Below are 19,352 nucleotides of genomic sequence, written 5' to 3'. Positions count from 1 at the left end.
AAATCATCAATTGCGCGCAATCGATCTCGCTACGTAAAACGAAATGCCATGCCGATTTTCAATCACCTCATTATAGTATTATAAATACTCAAGCATTTCCATGTATATTTAAATCCCGAGAAAACGAAATAAGCGATCGAATTATTAATTATCCCCCGCTGCATCTGCACCCATCAAATAAAAATCGAGAACCAGATTGCTCTGCAATTGAGAACGCGTGGTGCAACTCGGCGTAATAAATTATCCGACGGTCAGCCAGACGCTGAAGCGCGGAATCCCACAATAAACCAAATAAACTAGCGCGCGACCGCAAGCGTCAAAGCCTATACAAGGGCGCCAAGAAAAGCGCGGATTAAAAACGATCTCGATCGGTCAACACTTTGCGTGTCCGCCTGCACCGCGAGTATTAAAACTGTGCGTGAATTTACAATCCCTGCGCTATATGTGCACGACCGCGCTTAATTAAACGGGACTCTTTTAATGCGCTCGACCGCGAGAGAGAAAGAGAGGGAGAGAGAGAGAGAGAGAGAGAGAGAGACAGAGAGAGACAGAGAGACAGAGAGACTGTAAGCATCGATGATTGCGCGCATAAATTAGAGTAAGTCCTGGCTGATTAATATATACGCCAGCGTTAATTACAGCGTAACGCGCAAGCGCAAGGCCGCTACCAAGTTTGGCAAATGGCGAACGCACCGAAGTCATTTTGCGCATAAATTCATGTTCAAGAGGGTTTTGGAATTCCTGTTTGGCTGAAGCTTGTATTGCGTTGGTGGAGCTGCGGCTTGAGATTGCGCTTCGATGTGTCGGGTTTGGTTTCGCTCACAGAGCGTTAAAACATGGATGGCTCGCGGCGCTTTTAGTTGGCAGAATTTTAATTGAGTCCTTGTAATTTATTTTTTAAACGACGCGCGTTATTAACATCGTCCGTCTCATTTAGCGCGATTAATATCCAACTTGATTAATCATCATTGTAATTTATGGCGTGAGCTGTTGTATTTAACATTTTTGGAAAGCGCTGTTATACGCGCGCTTAATGTTCTTAATGATGTCGATTAACATATGATTATGAATAAGTAAGATGTATTAAATATATTCGGCAGACTGTATTGTGCTAATATTTAGTGTAATATCAAAAAGTACAAGTACCTACGCGCCACCTATCTTTGCTAAAGCCAAAGCCGGAAAGCTCAAGTGGTGGAAGAAAATCCAGTGCCAAATCGTTTTATTCTGCTGCTAATTCCGCGAACTCATTGCTAATCACTATCCTGGCGGTTCTATTTTATCCGTACAAGTTATTTCTTCCACTAAATCGCCAGTGCCACAAATAATTCATATAATCGGAACAGAATCTCCCAAGCTCTTGCTTCAGGAAAATTAAAATAGCTTCAATCACGGGAACACAAACGCTCGGCAATACGTTATTATTTTAAACTGCGCCGCTCGCCGGCTTGGCCTGCTGGCGGCCGTTATAGTTAAATAGGTTCGTTATAAAAGCTTTTAAGAGGAGATTTTTCTTTGTCGCCGTTAAAGACGACGAGCTCGCTTGCTGAAAAAAATGCCGGGAAACGAGAGAGAAAAAAGTGTCACAGAAAGAGAACGGAAAGCAGAAACGATAGAGAAGGAGAGCCAGCATCGTGAAAACGAACGACGTACCGGTAATTGTCAGTGTTCCTCTCTTTCTCTCTCACTTGCGAGCGCGTGGGCGGCGAAAAGAGCAAAGCTCCCTGAAAGCTCTACAAATTGCGTGCTTGCGCTCTCGCTTTCCTCCTGGAGTTTTCTTCTCGTGCTCCCGCAGGTGTCAGCCGGGGAAAAGAAGCTGCGCCGAGAGGACCCATAAATTCTCATTATTTTATAGTCAATGCCTCGTTTGCATCCACAACAAGCAAGATAAGGAGAGAGGGGGCTGCGAGTCTGCCATCTTCAATTTCGCTGCTACCGGCTGTTCCTTTTTTTTTTCACGAGCGCGACATCTACTAACACTGATATCGTCGTCCTTCATTACGTAAAAAGTAGTAGCTCGCACACATACTCCACTAATCAAAGTTATTAATGTGCTCTATTGCCCAACAGTCATTTTCGTGTGTACGAGCAGTATATCCGTACACAAAATCTCCACAGTTTTTCAGCCAGTCCAATATCGGCTCGCCATCTCTGAACAACTCGGCGGCAGTAAAAAAAAACTAGCCACCGAAAGAAAATGACCGATCCTCGATCATTGCCGAAGATAAACGCGCTCGCGAGTCTTAAACAGGCTCTGACGTGCAGCGAGGGAGTCCATATATATACTAACGAGACAGCCGAGTGCCAGCCGGCACCGTAAATTACGCGCGCGCCACGTTCTGTTTATGCGCGGCAGCGGTGGCGGCGCACAGGTTACGCTTATTAATTTACGATTTATAATTGCCGCCGTCCACCTCTCCGACTGCCTTGGCCCGCCTCTCGCGTAGTTGGTCGAATAAATCTCGCAGAAGAGGATACGCGTGTCCTTTCGCTTTCTCTGTTTGCGGAGTGGCATCCCGTCTGTTCTCTTTTTTTTCGGCCTATTGGAGGATATTGACAATGCTTCGGCTCGATTTTTTGCTCTGACTTTTTTGTCGAGGCAGATGCTCAGCGACGAAAGGATCGTGCGAGCCATCGGAAATTACAAAATAGCGCTCTGTTTGATTTGGCTGAATTATTGCGCGTCTTGTTAGTTTTTCGTACCAACTGTTTTTTCCGCGAAAGAAAAAACGAGAGACTCATTCGCTGGCGCAATTAAAGACAGGCGTAATTAAAAATCCATCCTCTATATAAGAACTAGCTATCTTCAGAGGAAGTAGAGATCTCTCCTTTCATCTCAATCTCCGCGGCTAAATAGATTATCGATACAGCGCCTCTATCGCGATCCCTTTCTCCTCTTATTCCGGGCCGGCGCGCTCCGATAAATCTTCAGCCGCTGCTTAACTCTCTTTATCCACTCGCCCGCGCTATCCCTTGACCGTTATACCTCCAAAGATTCACAGAGAGAAAGGTTATGAGAGAGAAGGAGGGGCGGGAGCAGCTAAAATAAAAGAAAGGGAGAGAAGAATCGCGACTCTCGCGCTGCACCCCGCGGTGCTGCTGCCGCTAATGGGGAGGTACGCCGACGTTTAATTAGCCCACCGCGAGATCTATGGAGAGAGAGGGAGGGAGAGAGAGAGAGAGAGAGAGAGAGAGAGAGAGAGAGAGAGAGAGAGAGAGAGAGAGAGAGAGCAGTGCAGCTAAGGACACGTAACGAGGGCATCGGCAGTCCAATTAACGTCTCTCAGACGCTGTGTGTGAGAGAGAGAGAGAGAGAGGGAGAGGGGCGCGAGAGATACTCTCTTTGCCCGCGACTTCTTCTTTCTACTCCGGCTGGCGTTCAAACTACCGTTTATCTAGCTGCGATCTCCGCGAGTGAAGGAGCGAGCAGTGTGTGCGTGCATAATGCACGCTGCCAAGAGGCGAAATCTCGACACGATGCCCCGCGCGAGCGCGTATGCGTGCTGTCACCCCGCGACTTCCCTTACATCTTTGTGCTGAATCCGCGCGAGCGAGAAAGTATACAATGCTGGACGTGCGCGCAGATGCAGCAGCAGTAGCGCGCGCCTCTCACTGTGTGCAGGAGATATCGCGACGGCTGCTCTCTGTTGCTTTTTGTATACTTTTGTTTCGCTGAATGCACTCACACGCTGCATGCGTCTACTAATGGATCGGTATCTCGTACACTGCATCGCGCTCGATTGCTGTTTGAGAAGTGTTTAATGAGAGTGCACGCGCGCGCGCGCCTATAATATGAAGCCGGAGAGATTAGATTGAGGGGGAGAGAGGGAGAGAGAGCTATCTTGAAGTTAAAAAGTCCACGACCCGCCGCGCCATAACTTGGCATCCGCAGACGGCGGCGCACATAACGATAATAGAATTCAATATCTGGCGGCGGCGCGAGAGCAAAAAGGAACTGCATATCCCCGAAATTCATTTAAAACGATCGCAAGCAATTACGAGGCGAGCATAAATTCCCGTCGGCCACTGCTGTCGGCTGGGGCGTATAGTTGTAAAAACGACCTCCTCTCGCTCGACAAAAGGATGGAAAAAAGCGATATAGCTGACCATAGCTACAGAGCGAGAGGGAGTGAGAGTAAGAGAGAGAGAGAGAGAGAGAGAGAGAGAGAGAGAAAGAGAGAAAGAGACATAGCAAAGGAGGGATTAATCAATTTTTGCGAGCCGAATCCGAGCGGAAGAAGAAGTGAAGGCGAGGTCTGGTCGGCGCTCGGTCACGCGTGGGAGTGTCGATCGCGCAAAACCAGAGTAGGGGAAGAAGAGAGGCCACCCAGGTAAGTCTAATTTATTGCCAGTCGGCTAAGCGCTCGCGCTCCTCGCGAGTACACTATTATACACACACTCAGGTGATCGCCGGCCTTCTTTTTCCGCTCCGCTCTGGGCCCGTGTTCGACGTTGCCCGACAACTTCCTTTAGTTTGCATACGACACGTCCAGAGCAACGGAGATTGCGAGAGAGCCTTTATTTCGAAAGAGAGAAAGAGAGAGCTTTGTGCACGGCTGCTGATAATTGGATCGGCTTTTAGTCGATGAATTACCTTTTATACAGGGCGTGTTCGAGCTCGCTTTGATGTTCAGTGTTTCTTAAATAGAGAGCGTGAAACTTACCTGCAATAAACAGAAAGATGCCACGATTATTTACAAATCGTTCAAAAAAAAAAAAAAAAAACGCCGCGCAGAGCGGCGACTAACCTGCACCCCCGAACGCGAATACCGATTCATTAGCAACCTCCTCCACACAGCAGCATATAATGGTCGAAAGCCTTCAGAGGCCGCGGGTGTACTGGCCGATAGCGATCTAGAAAGGCCGCTGCTCTCGAAAGAGCGCGCCCAAATGCGTGTGGGCGTTCGCTCGCAATCTCTCGCGAAGAAAGAAGAGGACACCGGCCGCTAATAATTGGCCCCGCGCGCCGTGTTTCGGACGTGAATTATCGGCTCTGCTGCTATACCATAGGAGAGAAAGAGAGAGCCGCGGGCCCCGAATTACCGAGAGCAGAGGATGTACCCTCTACGTCGTACGGTTGTTCTTCGCCCGGTGTATCGGTATACAGAGGGAACGAAATTTTTCGATGCCAGGGACTCGCTTTTGTTTTGGAGGAGATGAACGAACATGTTACCGAGAATGTTTAAAACGTTTACTCAAGTCGCGAGGATAAACTGCGCGCAGCCTTTTGTACGGAGATAAGATTGCGAGATACCACTGCGCTGCGGGTCCCAACAGCTGAGCAGCTTTTTTACCGCAAAGTCTTCGGATAGTTGAATGCTCAATGGAATACACCGTCGCATTAAAATTGAACATTCTAAACGTTGCTCATATTATACATCAGTAGAGTGTAGCTGGAGACCCTCGATATAATTAATCAGCCGGGTCGCTCGGCTAAATAATAAAGAAGGTGGTACACGGTATAGCTGCGCGCACGAGCGAAACCCTTTAGTTTTAATCAAGGCAGCGCGCGGCGGAAGGAGCGAAAACAGATGTGACCTGGCAGTCAGCGAGGGTGTTTGAAACCCTTTTGTGTCCCCGCGCACGCCTGATTTCAAGCCGGTCCTCGGCAGCGTTGGCGGCGTCGTAGTAACTACTCTAGCCAGCAAAAGACGAGTCGTCGTGAGCGAGAATCCGGAGGCCCTTTAAATTACTCCGGCGAAAACAATGGGGACGAGGGTGCGTGCACTTTTTATTTTGAGTCTCTTATGTACATGCTGCGCAGCTTCCACGTCGCCGGTAACAAAAATTATTCGCCGAAAATCCGACTGCAGTAAAACTCCGGCAAAAGCTTCGCGATTTTCGTATACACAGCATTCTACAGTTATCCTCGATTTCACCGTCCACCCGCAGATGCCTCACTTCCCCCCCCCCCTCTCCCTCTCTCACTCCCACGAGTTAATTCAAACGTAATCTCGTCCTTAAACGTTTTGCCTTTTCATTCGATTCCGCGCCGCACATAAAACGAATTTCGAGCCAGCCAGCGCCCCGCGACCTCCTTTCAGCCTCGGAATACGTGCGCCGAATGCAGCCGTAGCAGCAGCGACGGCGGCAGAGTGATTCGATTTTGGATTTACGGTGCTAGCACAAGAGCGACTCGATTCCATTTTCGGATTCTCCGCGGTACTGCTGCTGCTGCAGCTTCCTTTTTTTCGGCGATCGCTTCGAGATGAGGGAGTGGATTTCGCTGAAATCAAGGAATATTTGATTGAGCTCTGTGGCGTATCTCTTCCTTACTTTTCTCGCATACGCGGTGATAGCGCAGCGGACGTAGACGTAATTTTTAGCAGTTCCGATCGCTACGAACTTTTCCAGTCGTATAATGCATTCGCAGCGGTATTTGTATCCATCGGCTCGAAGTTAAATTTCATTCAATGAGCGTTTAGACATTCATCGCCCTTCGAAAGCGAGAAGGAACGTACTCGCGAGCGCGATGAATATCGCGCAACTTTTCCGCAGCTATGGCGCCGCTCTCCCCCGTCACGAAATTGGCAGCGATAACGCAACGCGCATCGCGTCACATCCACAGAACTTTTCTTAGCTGCTTTTAACGCTAATGGCCCTCTCGAATAGCCCATCTAAAGTGCATTATAAATAACTCGCAAGCTTCCCGAATAAGCGGCTTCGCGCGACTCTTGCTCTTATCAATGCGGCATATCGCTGTACGCTACGATCGGTAAACCGCAGTTAATAACTCGTGTTTGCAGAACAGTCTCGTAAATGAAAGAATAAGGATGATTTGATAGGTTTTATTTGGATATAGAATAATAGCTCACGATATCTCGGTTCCATTAATATTTTTAGTAGATATTTTAAAATTTAAATATGTTGAATAATTTTGGAATATCAGAAGAATGAAATTGCCTCGATTCAGTTTCAAATAAACAATAAATGGAAATCCACAATCTACCACATTTAAAACTTGTCGCACATTCCGAACTGTATTCCAGAATCTTCTGAATTAAAGATTGAATTACAACCTCAATAACCGAAGTCATTTTGCTAGCTTGAATTTCTCATTCAATAAAATTCCATTGCCCACCAATAACATTTCCTTCTCGTCGGCTTTCGAATAAAAACCAGCAGAACCTTATAAAAACGCCGATGCAGCCGTTCAAGTTCCTGTATACCTTTTCGCAAAACCATTCAACCGAAGTTTAATTCAGTAAACGATTCCGCGGACGGCCGTGTGACTGCACCTCCCGACGGGAATAAAAAAAAACGCGCGAAGCGAAACATTCGATCGACGGAAATGAAAACCGGACTGCGCTCGAGCACTAAGCGATCTCTCTCTTTCTCCAATAATCGTTTCCACTTTAATTTCAATCGCGCGGATATTTAACCAAGTATGTCGTCGCCCATATCCTCGAGACTCTCTCGCCTCTCCAGTTTCTTTTTTCCTCGCTCGCGCCGTACGTGCGCGATACGTTCGACCGAGCGCAACGTTTACTCCCCATGGGATCCTTACGGCTGATTTCGATCCTTGAAGAGGTAAACTTTTCTTCCTTGCATTTTTTCTTTTGCTTCCCTCGCGTCTTCTCTCATCCGGTGCGCAGAGTGCGTGTCTATGTATATACCGGCTCTTTCTTGCGCGCACATGCCCGCGAGCTGGAGAGGAGACGCAGACGAGCGCGCGCGCTCGCTTTTTTTGATCCTTCGAGAGCTTGTTTACGAATTAGGATCTCCTCGCTGCTGCTCTTCTTCGTCGCTCATTTCCATGCTTTTGTCGGAGAGGAGAGGAGAGGGACCCTGTCGTCAAATAGAATTTTATCTCCCCGCGCTGACGTATACGCTGCTACTGTCGGTGTGCATCCTTGGCTCGAATGTTTTTTTTTCGCTTCTTTCCAAAGGCGTGGAGAGAAGGCTTCCCCCTTGTCTATTTGCCAGAAGAGGGTTTTCATTCGTTGGAAAATTGTTATTCGAAATTCAGTTTTTACCATGTCTGGCGTTCCGCGTGTTTTGAATGTATTCGAAAGACCGATAGTTATCCAAATAAATTTACCCAATCAATTCGAAAGCGAGCGCGAATCATTTACATCCAGTATCAAGGGAATCTCGGTGGTGTGTCCATCCGGCAAGGAGGACAGCGCAGACAAATTTATATCTGCGGCTCGCACTCGTCGCTCCTGAACGATAATTCACATAACGATTGTCAAAAGACAATGGACAATTCCTCAGGCAAAGAAAAAGGAGAAGGACAAGAAGAAGAGAGTAGCTCGCAATTCCGGCGCGGCGTAATAGCCTCTTTCTCTTCAGCAGCAGCAGCGAATAGCGCGAGATAAATCCGCGAGTAGCGTTGAGCAGCGGATTTTCATTGATTTCCCTGCGGAGGAAGAGAGAAGATAGACAGTGGCGGCGAGATTAGGCTCGCGCAGAAGCCGGCATAGATCCTCTCATTTCGTGCCCCCCCCCCCCCCAGCCGCTGATGTCCCCGGCATCCCTGACATTTCGACGTTGTGCAGTTCGTTCCGCGAGCGCGGTCTGCGAGAGGCAGCAATGGACTCGGGCTCTTAAATCAACTGGATAAGCAATGCGACAGAGAGGGAGACGGAGGGAAGTGTGCGCATAGGTATATACCTATAAGCAATCGGATTAAGAGTCGTGAAGAGGGGGGGAGAGGGAGAGAGCGATGCCCCGTGTAACGCGCGCTCATCCATCCCAATGTCACGCGCTTGCCGAGGAGCGAGCGGCAGGAAAAAGAAAAGCGCTCCGAGCGAGATATCGTGAGAGAGAGAGAGCGACGATGTAGCGGACAAAGGGTTCCTCCTCGCGGGATTACGGGGACTCGAAATTACGGGATGCAAGATATTGCTCGCTCATGATTTGCTTTCGGAATGTTCGGGACCCGCAAGGTAGGTCGCAAGTATAAACATGCGATTTTCGGTTTTTCCAAAAAGAGAAAAGGCAAATGACAGACCGTCGTCCCTCCCGTTCTGACGTGTACGGTAATATAACATGGCAAGTTGAAGCAATTCGAGTGGAGTGCACGCAGAGTGGAGAGCGAGGAAAAGAACGACAAGAAGCGCGAAAGGGAGGAAAGGGAAGGGAAAGAGACGGCAAGGATCGAAGAAAAGTCAAGCGCGTCTTTTCACTTCTCTCGGATCAAGCGGAAGAGACAAAGGCGCTGGATCAGCAGCAGCAGCAGTGTGCCGCCGTCGCATCTCTCCCGTCCACCCTTCAAGCCTTTTACCTTTGAGAAGGAATGCTTGTCTCCTTTCCGGCGGCGAGAGCGAGGTAAAATCGTCCGGAAGGCTTTAGCTCCCGCTCGCGACTGTCCAGCGGAGCAACCCGTTCTTTCACGTCTCGCACAAAGGTAAACTCGCTTGCGGAGGCTTCGTTAAACGTACGGCTTTCCCGCGCCCTGCAGATCCGCGGCTTCGACGTTTTAGCAGAACAGCAACAGCAGACGACTTTGGCAAACAATGCGCTACAATACCACGTGGCCGCGTAATTCCCAGATACTTCTTCGAGTGGACGAGAGAGGCAGGGAGCGTATAGAGAGAGGAGGAAAAAGCCAAAGGAGATTTCGCGGACTCGGAATGTAATTTGTTGTGTCCTCGCAAAAGAGGGAAAGAGAGACAATCGCCGGAATTGGGCTACTGCTCAAGAGTCGCACACGCCAAGGAAGCGAGCACAAAGTCGGGATAGAGAGGGGCCAGAAAAAGCTGGAGTGGCTTGCTGGGGGATGGGCAGTACGTTCTACCGCTGCTTTTACTCCGAGCTTCTGCCGGAGGATATTGAGGCCGCAGGCAGAAGCAATTTCAATCGTTACTTTGACGAACCCCTCTCGGATGCATTCCTTGGTCTACTGCTGTCTCTCGCCACTTTCGACGCTCCGTCCTAGAAATAGAAACGTTATACCGCTCTTGCTTTGTAGCTTCTACGCTTCCGCACTTGTTCCGCGAAGGATCTCCACTTCTTTTACGTCTGCCTTTTCTTACACAGAGAGGACCCCGACGTTCAAGCACTTCTCGCATCCGCGTCGGCCAGAGTTGTTTTGCAGCGGTCTGAACTTTCGTTAGCAAAAACAAAAACACGCCTCTCTACCCGCTTAATAAACTCCAATATCACTCTCTCTCCCTTTTTTCAACCGACAAAAAGGAGAAGCACTGATACCGGTTCCATCGGAAGCGCCACGCGCGTTCTCGCGCCGATCAAAGGAACTTTCATCCGCCGCACCGAGAAATTTTCCGCAGGCGAAGCATCGGTTATACCCAAGCGTGAAAAAAAAGAGAGAAGACGGAAAAGGCCGCAGCAACCACCTTTTATACGAGCGCGAGTTTTACACAAAGGTGTAAAACGCTGGCTATGGCAGAGTCCGACGAGGGCAGATCGCGTTCGCGCGTTATCGCCGATACTTTGCGGAGGTTCGCGAGTGTGTTAACAACAGCTCCTCTCTGACTTTTTTATGCGACTTGTGCCTCTTCCAAGCTCTCGCGTGCTTTTTTTAGCTCGTTTTATCGCCACGCCGCGGGAGGAAGGAGAGACCTGCCTGCCTGCGAGTGTGGGGGCGTGCGAAGAGAGAGAGAGAGAGAGAGAGAGAGAGAGAGAGAGAAAGAGAGCGACATCCGGTTTGCGTTATCGGAGCGAACTTCTTCCCCGATAGCGAACTTCGCGGAACCGATAGACGGAGAATAACAGGTCGTTTTTCTCTCGAGAATTTTCGAGTAGACGCGTCGTCTCTATACACAGACGAGCGGAAATAATCTCCATGCGAGAGGTAGAGAGAGAGAGAGAGAGAGAGAGAGAGAGAGAGAGAGAGAGAGAGAGAGAGAGAGAGATACACCGATCAAGTCAATATACTCGAGTATTTAAACTGCGATGGAAGAGGGAAAAAGAAGGTGAAAGCTCGGGCGACGGAGAAGAGGGATTTCTTTTTCTTGGTTCACAGCAAACGGCAGGTAAATAAAAATCAATAGACCCTTTTCACGAGCTCATTCTCGGGCGCTCCTTCCCTTCCTTCCGTTCTCGCGTGCCCCTCTCACTCTCTCACTCTACTTTTGTGTCCCGCTCAACTCGTGCGCTCAGCGTCTTCTCTCCCCGGCGTTCTGTTTCGCGCCCAATTTGCGGCCCATCATCGCTACGGAAGAAGCAATTTCTAACTTAAATGAAACTCCCGCTCGCTCGCGATCGACACATGAGAGAGAAGGAGAAGCCCGGGATAGTGTCAGAGACGAGCGAGAACTCTCTCGGTGCGCGCGACCCGGGAGCAAGCTTGGCTCGAGTAAAATACCGGATGTATTCTACGCGTCGATTTACGTGGAATGCATTAAATAATTTGTATCGAGCGACCGTAACGAAAATCGAAGCTTCTCAAAACTGTCCAAGACAACGGCTTTACGAGCTTGTCTATCTCTAGCCTATACGTATAGGCAGCGCTGAAGAGAGAAAGCGAATCGAAAAAAAGAACGCGTCAGCGGAGAAGAAGCTTCGACTACTCCCTCGCGAAATGCTTTTGGCAAGAGCGAAGCTGCTGCAGTAGATTCGACATAGTCGCGGATTTCCGGAAATACGTCAGTTTAGCCCCGCGTGAATATGTCACGGGAGGCCAGAGAATATTCTCGCTCGAGGAAATTTCACCGCCTCGAAATCGACGTCTCCTCGCCCCCTCACTCTCTCTTTCGCTCTCTTCGATATCGTCCGGAGTGATTCCTATTAGGTCTTTTTTCTCGACTTTTTTCTTCTTATTCTTAATCTCTTTCGCGCAAGTCGCCCGAGAGTGTACGATATATCTCTTGAAGGGTGGATGTAGCCATCTCGAGAGGCTCTAAAAATGCAAACGATGTGTTTGAGTAACTTCACGGAATTAAGTGGATGAATCCGCAGTGTTGACTTTGCATCGGCATAACGGAATTATTCATTCAACTGATGAAAGCGATGTTCCATCCAGGAGATATTCCATCAGGAAAACAAGTATTAAAACGCAATTAGCTCCTTAATCAATCATAATCCCTCCCCGATGCCGACATCCTCTGCAAATCTCAGCAATTCGCGTTATAAGTGCGTGACCGGCATCAAGTCGCCGCAGCTCGTATCGCGCAAATATAGCGAACGTCTCTTCTCTCTCTTGAGGGCTTTGAGCACCGCGCATCAGAGCGATCAGCTTGCGCTGCAGGAGATTAAGGACAGCAATTTAGCGCCGCGCGTGCCTCCCTTCTGCTCCTTGGGTCCGTGATAAAGATGCCATCGGTCTGGCAGCTCTGTGTAACACGTGTACATGCAGTTTGTTCCTCCGAAGGGAATATATACATGTATACATGTATTATAGAGAAGAGAATCCCATCGCATAGCTGCCGCCTTCGGCGCACGCAACTTGCTGCCGAGATTGCCTGGAAGCCTGGATAGCGGAGAGGCAGCGTTCGGTAGGTAGATTGGGTTGGTTAGTCGGCTGCTAGATGCTCAAGGAGTAGAGGAGAAGGGTGCTGGATATAACGTACGTATCAGAGTCGAGCCGAAGCAACTTCGATAATCTTCCGTCCTTTGCCGGCGCGCCAAAGTTTGGCAATCAATGTGTGAAGTAACAGTTTAATTAAATACGTTAACCCATCGACGAGCTGAGAGAGAGAGAGAGAGAGAGAGAGAGAAAGAGAGAGAGAGGGAGAGGGGAAGAGAAGTCGAAGTTGAGAGTCTCGGCTAGACTGGACGAATTTTCATCTTGCTATTGGTTATAAGCTATTTGTTGTCTGCAAAGAGAGGGCCGGCGCGTATGAAGGATGAGTGCCGTCATTGTTGTCGGGAGAGAAAATTCGCCCTTGGCGACGGAGGCTTCTATTACGCGATGGAAATTCGCTTCCACTACTCCGAAAACTGCTGGCGTTCGATGCGGTGCGGAATTATCTCTTATATACGCTGACCGGATAGTTATAGTCGTACACAAATGAAATACATCGGAGCGGTATCAAGGGTCTGGATCAGAAGTAGACTTGAAAATTCGTCTAGGATAGCCCCACTCGTGAATTCACAAAGTCACCTGCTTCTCCAATTTCTCCCATACCGCACGCCGCCACAGTCTCACCCATAGATTTCGGATTAGCATAAAAGACGGAACCTAGAGAAACACAATAGGCGAAAGAAAGCCCTATTACGTCTTAGCCTTTCGAGAGAGAAGAACACCTTTCGCCCGATAAGTATACACCGGTCGGCTGTTCCAGCAACAAAAGGGGTATTATATCCAAAGCCACACGGCATCTGCTAGGGCTTATTCCACTAACTTGCTTCGTCTTTTTTTTATTTCTAGACCAGATACGAGTCGTCGTCAATCCCGATCAGCTGTGCACCTGATGTCAGGTGGGCGTCCTATTTTCGTCTATTAGGACGATTAAAGAGTGCGAGGACTTGACGGCGCGTGCCTTCTTGGAACTGTCGAAGCCTTTCAATCGAGCGATCGCGTGACGACAGGTGGTACACGCACCGGATGCAAAACCGAAATTTTCTATTCACCCTTTCTCTTGTTAACTTATAAGATTGAGTTTCATATTTTCGAGGTTCTCTTAGCCCTCGAGCTTTACCGTCACCAGTCAATCAAATTAATGATTCAGATACCGTTCTAGTTTCATAAAGAAAAGTGGAAGATTTTGTTCGTCAAACACTTTTAGAACTTCCAGAAGAAGTAATGATCATCGATTATTCATAACTATGAATTTATTTAAAACACCGTCATTGCTGATTCAGATGTCATCTAACTATTCTAGCAAAATCCAAAGATACTTTTACCGCGGGAATAATAAAAGCAGGATCCGGAAGCTCACCGTGTGCTGAATATCGAAAATCTCCGAATAGCATAATGAACATCAATCTTCGTTTTGCCGAACATTAAATATCGTGCGCTTTCAACCTTTTCTCCGTATTCCTCCAGTTCATCATGACTTAACCATACAACATCTCTCTCCTTTCCACCCCGAGACACCCTTTCCAAAAATTCGCCACGCCGATCGCAAACTCCCACGCGCTACATTAATGCTAATACGTGCCAGTGGCACACGATCATCAGGAGTTCTCTCTCCATCATATCGCTCGTGCGCGGGCGCGCGTCTTGATGCGATGGCAGGAGGCCTGCGTGACGCTCGCGCGCGAATGATTGAAGAGCCGGGCGTTTATTAAAGCGGCTCCTGAGAGCGGCTGCAATTGTTGAGCGATGACGACTACCCCGGAGATGATGCCGGCATCAGCCGGTGATTCAGCCATGCGCGCGCGCTCGTACGCACTACTCTCATGCTAATTCCGGATAATTGCGCAGGAGAGAGAGAGAGAGAGAGAGAGAGAGAGAGAGAGAGAGAGAGAGAGCGGCTCGCTTAGACGTGACACGCGTTACGCGCTCGAGCGCACGTACCTGTGCTCTCTGCACGGAGCGTGAACGGGTTGGAACGCTTAGTTGCGGGCCATTCACGGAAAAGCCAACGTGCGCTGCTGCCAACCGATAACACTCGCTTGGAATCGGTCGGGCCAATTTATGAAGGTTCGATTTCGGAAATAAAATAAATTTGAATTTCATTCGTTTTGTATTGTAATGTAAGGGAAATATGCTGTATGGACTAACAATTAAAAGTAATCCTGAAACCAAAATTTCCTTGGCATCTTATTTGTATCCTATAAGGTCCTTATCACAGAGTCCAAAACTCTTTGACCATACGGTTATACTGTTACGATTGATTTCGCACAATTGCATACCGCAAGCGTGGCAGATCTTTGTTCTTCATGCACCCCACATGTACGTAAAAAAGAAATTACGACCACATGCAAACAAAGTCACCAGCAGCAGCTCGATCCATCGAAGCAGCGTAGAAAACCGTCTGCAGTAATGAGCATGCGAAGAAACGACGGAAGCCAGCAGAGCGGAGACAGAGTAGACTTCAGCGAGTGGGTCACTCTTGACACAGCTCCGACGCAATATAACGCGAAATCGTGTTCCCGCATTACTCAGAGGTGATGGATGACCCTTCGCGAATCGCGGAGCACGCGCGCGCACTCGCTCGCTTGCCGAAGATGGAAAACCGCGATCGAGAGGGACGTTCGTCCGTATACAGCAGTCGACGAGGAGAATGAAAAAAGACAAGGGAGAGGGATCTGCCTGATTTGCTGTTGTGAAAGTGTTTGCGGAAGTTTTCGGATGAATAAATTACGGGGCGATATGATTAATTGGCTATTTGTTTTGCTGAATCGTGCCACTCGATTTTTCGTCGATCAATTATAATATTTGCAGAGGTTAATTGAGGAACTCAATCCTAGTCGTTGTGGATAAAATCAACGCAAATTACTGGTACGCACTGCTAACAAAATTCCAAATTTTACAACGTTCACGATTCTGGTATTCTAGGAAACCAGCTTCCAAAATTGAGAAGCGCGTCAGAAAACGTCCGAAATTCGCGTAACAAGAATCCAAACTCTGCGTTTTCGAAATTCCCCGGCGAAACCTCCCAGCTCTCTCGACTTCTCTCGTGAGCCTCGTTGGTGGCAGGACAGCCATATAATGCAAAAGCCCCGGTAGCAGCAGCAGCAGCAGCAGCAGCTTCAAGCCGACTTGTCAGGCGAAGATGACGTATTGCCAGCTAAGAACGCGCGGCAACCCCAGCCCGATTTCTCGCCTCGGCCGAGTCAGCACAAAACTATACGTACACCAAGATCGATTCGCCGCACCGCCGACGACTTCCTCCTCTCCCTAATCTAAGCAGCGGAGCTCGCCCATAATTAATTCGCTCGCCGTACTCGCGCCCCCTTTTTTGCAGCCCCAGCGAGGAGGGATATGAATTTTATTGCCAACGGGGGTGGTGTTGTGCAAAAAAAGCAGCCGACTGTATATACTCCGAGCTTGAAGTCGTTGCTTTGTAAGGAGAGACACGGTAGGGGGAGGAAGAGCTATACATTTAACGGCAGTTTGATGCTAGTTTAACAGCTGCAGTCGCGTCGCGTCGCGGCGTTTAACGGCTGACTGTATTAAAAGTTGGCGGAGTTTTGCGATGCACCCGCCAGAAAAGTGCACGCGGGCCCGCCGCGATGCCGCATGCGCTTATTGCTCTGTTTTGACGGCAACGGCGTGTGATTTTATTGAATGAGCGCATGATTTGTAGCTGTTTTTATTTGTTTATCTTCTTTACGGCTCTTCTTCCACGCTGACGTTTATTCGCGCGCGGCGCGCTATACTCAATGCGTCTGCTATGGGAGATACTCACGGATTTACAACGGTGTATTATAGCAGTGCTTCTCGTCTTCTCCGAAATATGAGCAATGACCAAAGAAATAATTAAGGACGACGCTTTCACTCCGATCCCGCATAATGAAACTTACGAAGGACTATGTAAATCTTACGACGAGTTATCGTCCCCCAGCGTAACGAATCCCCGAAAATCAGGGCAAGCTCGATCCCCGCCCGCAGCATCAAAACTAATTTCCCCCTGTTCTCTCGTAAGCATTCATCCCGCAACAACAATCCGCTCCATTGTGAAGTAAAAAAATAATGATATTTCACTACGCGCGGAGAAGCGACGACGCGACGGCAGTATACAGGATCCATTAGAAGAATAGAGCAGCGCACGCTAATGACGCTCCATTACGGGGCGTAATTTCGGCTGAATCAGAGTGACTTACGCGCACTGCTTCGGCGCCGCGCCATATTCACCAAGAAGCGTATACATATAAACGTCATCCGCGACACTCTCTCGGCAGCTTGGCGTCATCGATCACGCGCCAGTGGCGACAAACGAACTCTGCAGCTACTTCTACTCCCCCAAGTTTGGCGTGTGTACGGCTTTTTTGCGCGATACGCTGTCGATTGTTTTCCCTTTTTTTCGAAGCCAGTGTCGCGATGACTGGAATTTATCTTTGACGCCGCTGGGTCGAGGGCTCAGTGTTTTCTCGTGTACCACTCGCAAATAAGTTTGAGCGATGGGGTCGGTCGGCGCGAAAAAAAATAGCCCGAACGTGGGCCGATAGTTGATGGATACGCGCGTATATATTTACCATAGAGCGGGTCAATTCTGATGAAAAAATTTTGACACTCACCGTTATGGACGAGAAGAGTCGAGTCCCTGGCGAGGTTAGTGAGCTCACTGTCGGTGAGGGTCTCGTCGGAGGCGTTGCCCGAAGTTGGGGTGTCGCTGAGTCCGGCTCCACTGCTCGGCACGTGGTAGAGCGGATGCTGCTGCTGCTGTTGCAGTGACTGTTGCTGATAAGAGCGCTGCTTGTGCTGAGCCGAGCCGTAACCCTGCTGGTGGTTGTTGGCCGGGTAGCCGCCGCGGCCGGCGGTCCCAGCGGCAGAGACGGAGCGGTGACTCGGTGGCGGCAGCGCGCTGTTGCAGCTCTGCGTCGTCTCCTCGCCCTCGCTACCGCTGAGGCTGTAAGCCGGGTAAAGGCGTCCCTTCCCTGAAGCACACCAAAGAGACGGCCTCGAATTAGCACGGCTATTTTATTTTAGCTTGTTAATGTTTTCATGCTTATGTCGCATCCAATGCCAATCTGCATACAAATGTAACAATAAGGTGTACGCAGGTTTTGCGCGTTACAAAATTATATAATTGTATGGATATGTTTGTACTAGCTTACATAAAAACCCACGCATGCATTAACTTTTATAAGTTAATGGAATACGCGTTCGTGCACATTTCTAAACTACACGAACCCGATCTCAAAAGCTGAATGAAAAGCAAAAAGCAGTGCCGGTTTCATTTCAGACGCATCGAAACTTTGCTTCCCCCGGACCATCCCGTAATCATAAGCCTGATTCGTAACCCTTAATATCCTTAATCAAACATCGATGAAATCTCGTCGGCACGCAAGCGGTTAATTCGTTAATTGAATGTTCCACGCTGCTGATGCTCCACCCACGTCGGCAGCAGCCGCGTTATTATTATTATTATTATCATTATCATCATCATCATCCTATTGCTAGCAAAAACCAAAGCTAAAAGACCGGCGCGAGCAGCTATAGCAGCGGGGAATCTAGGAAGTGTAATGAGGCTTGCGCGCGTCGAAGGCGTTGGAGCGCAGCCTCTAAAGCGTCAATCGAAGGAGGAGATAAATCGCGGAGCGCGGCCTGTAATAATCGAACTAGCGCTCGCGAGCGCAAATTGCTGCTCGCTACAGACGGGCTTGGATGGCAAACGAGTAGGCGCGCTTATACTCGCACTGCCGGCTCTTATCTTGTTTAGCGCCTTTGCTGCCGCTGCTGCTGTTGCCTAAGGAGATCGAGAAGTGCGAAGATTTCACGCGAGACAAAAAAAAAAGATCCTCCGCTCCTATCCAGCGTAAAACACGGCGTAGGCGAGTGGCGTGTGTATACTTTCAAACGCGAGCTAACAAGACGGTCGGGTATTGGTCGGTTCTGCAACTCCGGTAAAAATGTTAATTTTAGAAGGTTTGCAAAGGAAAGCCAGCGACTGCGAAAAAAAGTAGCGGCGTGCATTCGCGAAATTAGCCGCATAAGCAAGACTCGCGCGCTCGCGGTGGTATGTAAACGCGGAGGCCCGGGTTTTACTAGCTGCTGGCGAATCGATCGTCGAGAGCAGAGCCTGCAGCAGCTGCAGGTGATTCTCCTGCGCGCGTGTTGTCCCGAGCGCTCTGCACATTGCGGGTCACTGGGTGAACGCGCGCGCGTAGGTACTTTTGCTGCGGGCTCGCGTTTTTATAGCCCGAGAGCTGTACTCGTATAAGTTCGCAGCAACGCGAGCGAGGTTATTCCTTTGCTGAAACGCACGTAGGTGGTATAGTAGAGAGAGAGAGAGAGAGAGAGAGAGAGAGAGAGAGAGAGAGAGAGAGAGAGAGGGGGAGAGAGAGAGATACGGACTATGCGTGGTAGTAAACAGCCGAGGAAAACTTGTAAATGGTCGGAGAGAATTTCAAATTATTCGCGGGGTTTAGAGTTATGGAGATCCTGGTGTAATATCGTCTTCCTTGATTTTTATGCTTTCGAATGAAAAAAAAAGAGAATCGGGCGAAGGTGAGGTGCATCGTTGGTCCGCGCTGAATAATTCGTCAGATGGAGAATTCATTCAAATTCAAACCCCACGCGCGCGATAATATTCTTTTCTCATTTCTACGATGAATCGTCGGTCATTATCATGCATAAATTCATAAGCCGCATCGTCGAGCGCATCATCCCTTCGCGAGTATTCAAAAGGGAAATTAGGGATAACGATCGCGGGAGCATAATGCTTATGATGTACCTAAAAAGCGATCCCACTTCTCTGCGCTCCTCTGCTCCCGACAACAATGAGCCTCGTTCGTAAACAAATTTGCATTGAGAGGCCCTCCCCGTGCGCGCCAGCGACAAAAAAGAAAACCCTTTCACCCCCTGGCTCTCTACACTGGAATTCTCTGGCGGA

General features: G+C 49.0%; 1 protein-coding gene across 6 annotated transcripts in view; it reads right to left on the bottom strand.

Annotated features, from left to right (window-relative positions):
• The window catches only part of LOC100121944 (teneurin-m), a 565,536-nt gene that overhangs the window by 276,780 nt on the left and 269,404 nt on the right, over nt 1-19,352 (bottom strand). For all 6 annotated transcript variants that reach the window (XM_032598389.1, XM_032598382.1, XM_032598379.1 and 3 more), the window contains one exon: nt 17,035-17,394. In XM_032598389.1, the coding sequence (XP_032454280.1) occupies nt 17,035-17,394 (360 nt within the window). The remainder of the gene's footprint in view (nt 1-17,034; nt 17,395-19,352) is intronic.

Source organism: Nasonia vitripennis, chromosome 1 (genome assembly GCF_009193385.2).
Source record: "Nasonia vitripennis strain AsymCx chromosome 1, Nvit_psr_1.1, whole genome shotgun sequence".
In the NCBI taxonomy this organism is placed as follows: Eukaryota; Metazoa; Arthropoda; class Insecta; order Hymenoptera; family Pteromalidae; genus Nasonia; species Nasonia vitripennis.
Note: the sequence above shows the minus strand (reverse complement) of the source record. Positions and strands in the feature narration are given on the sequence as shown.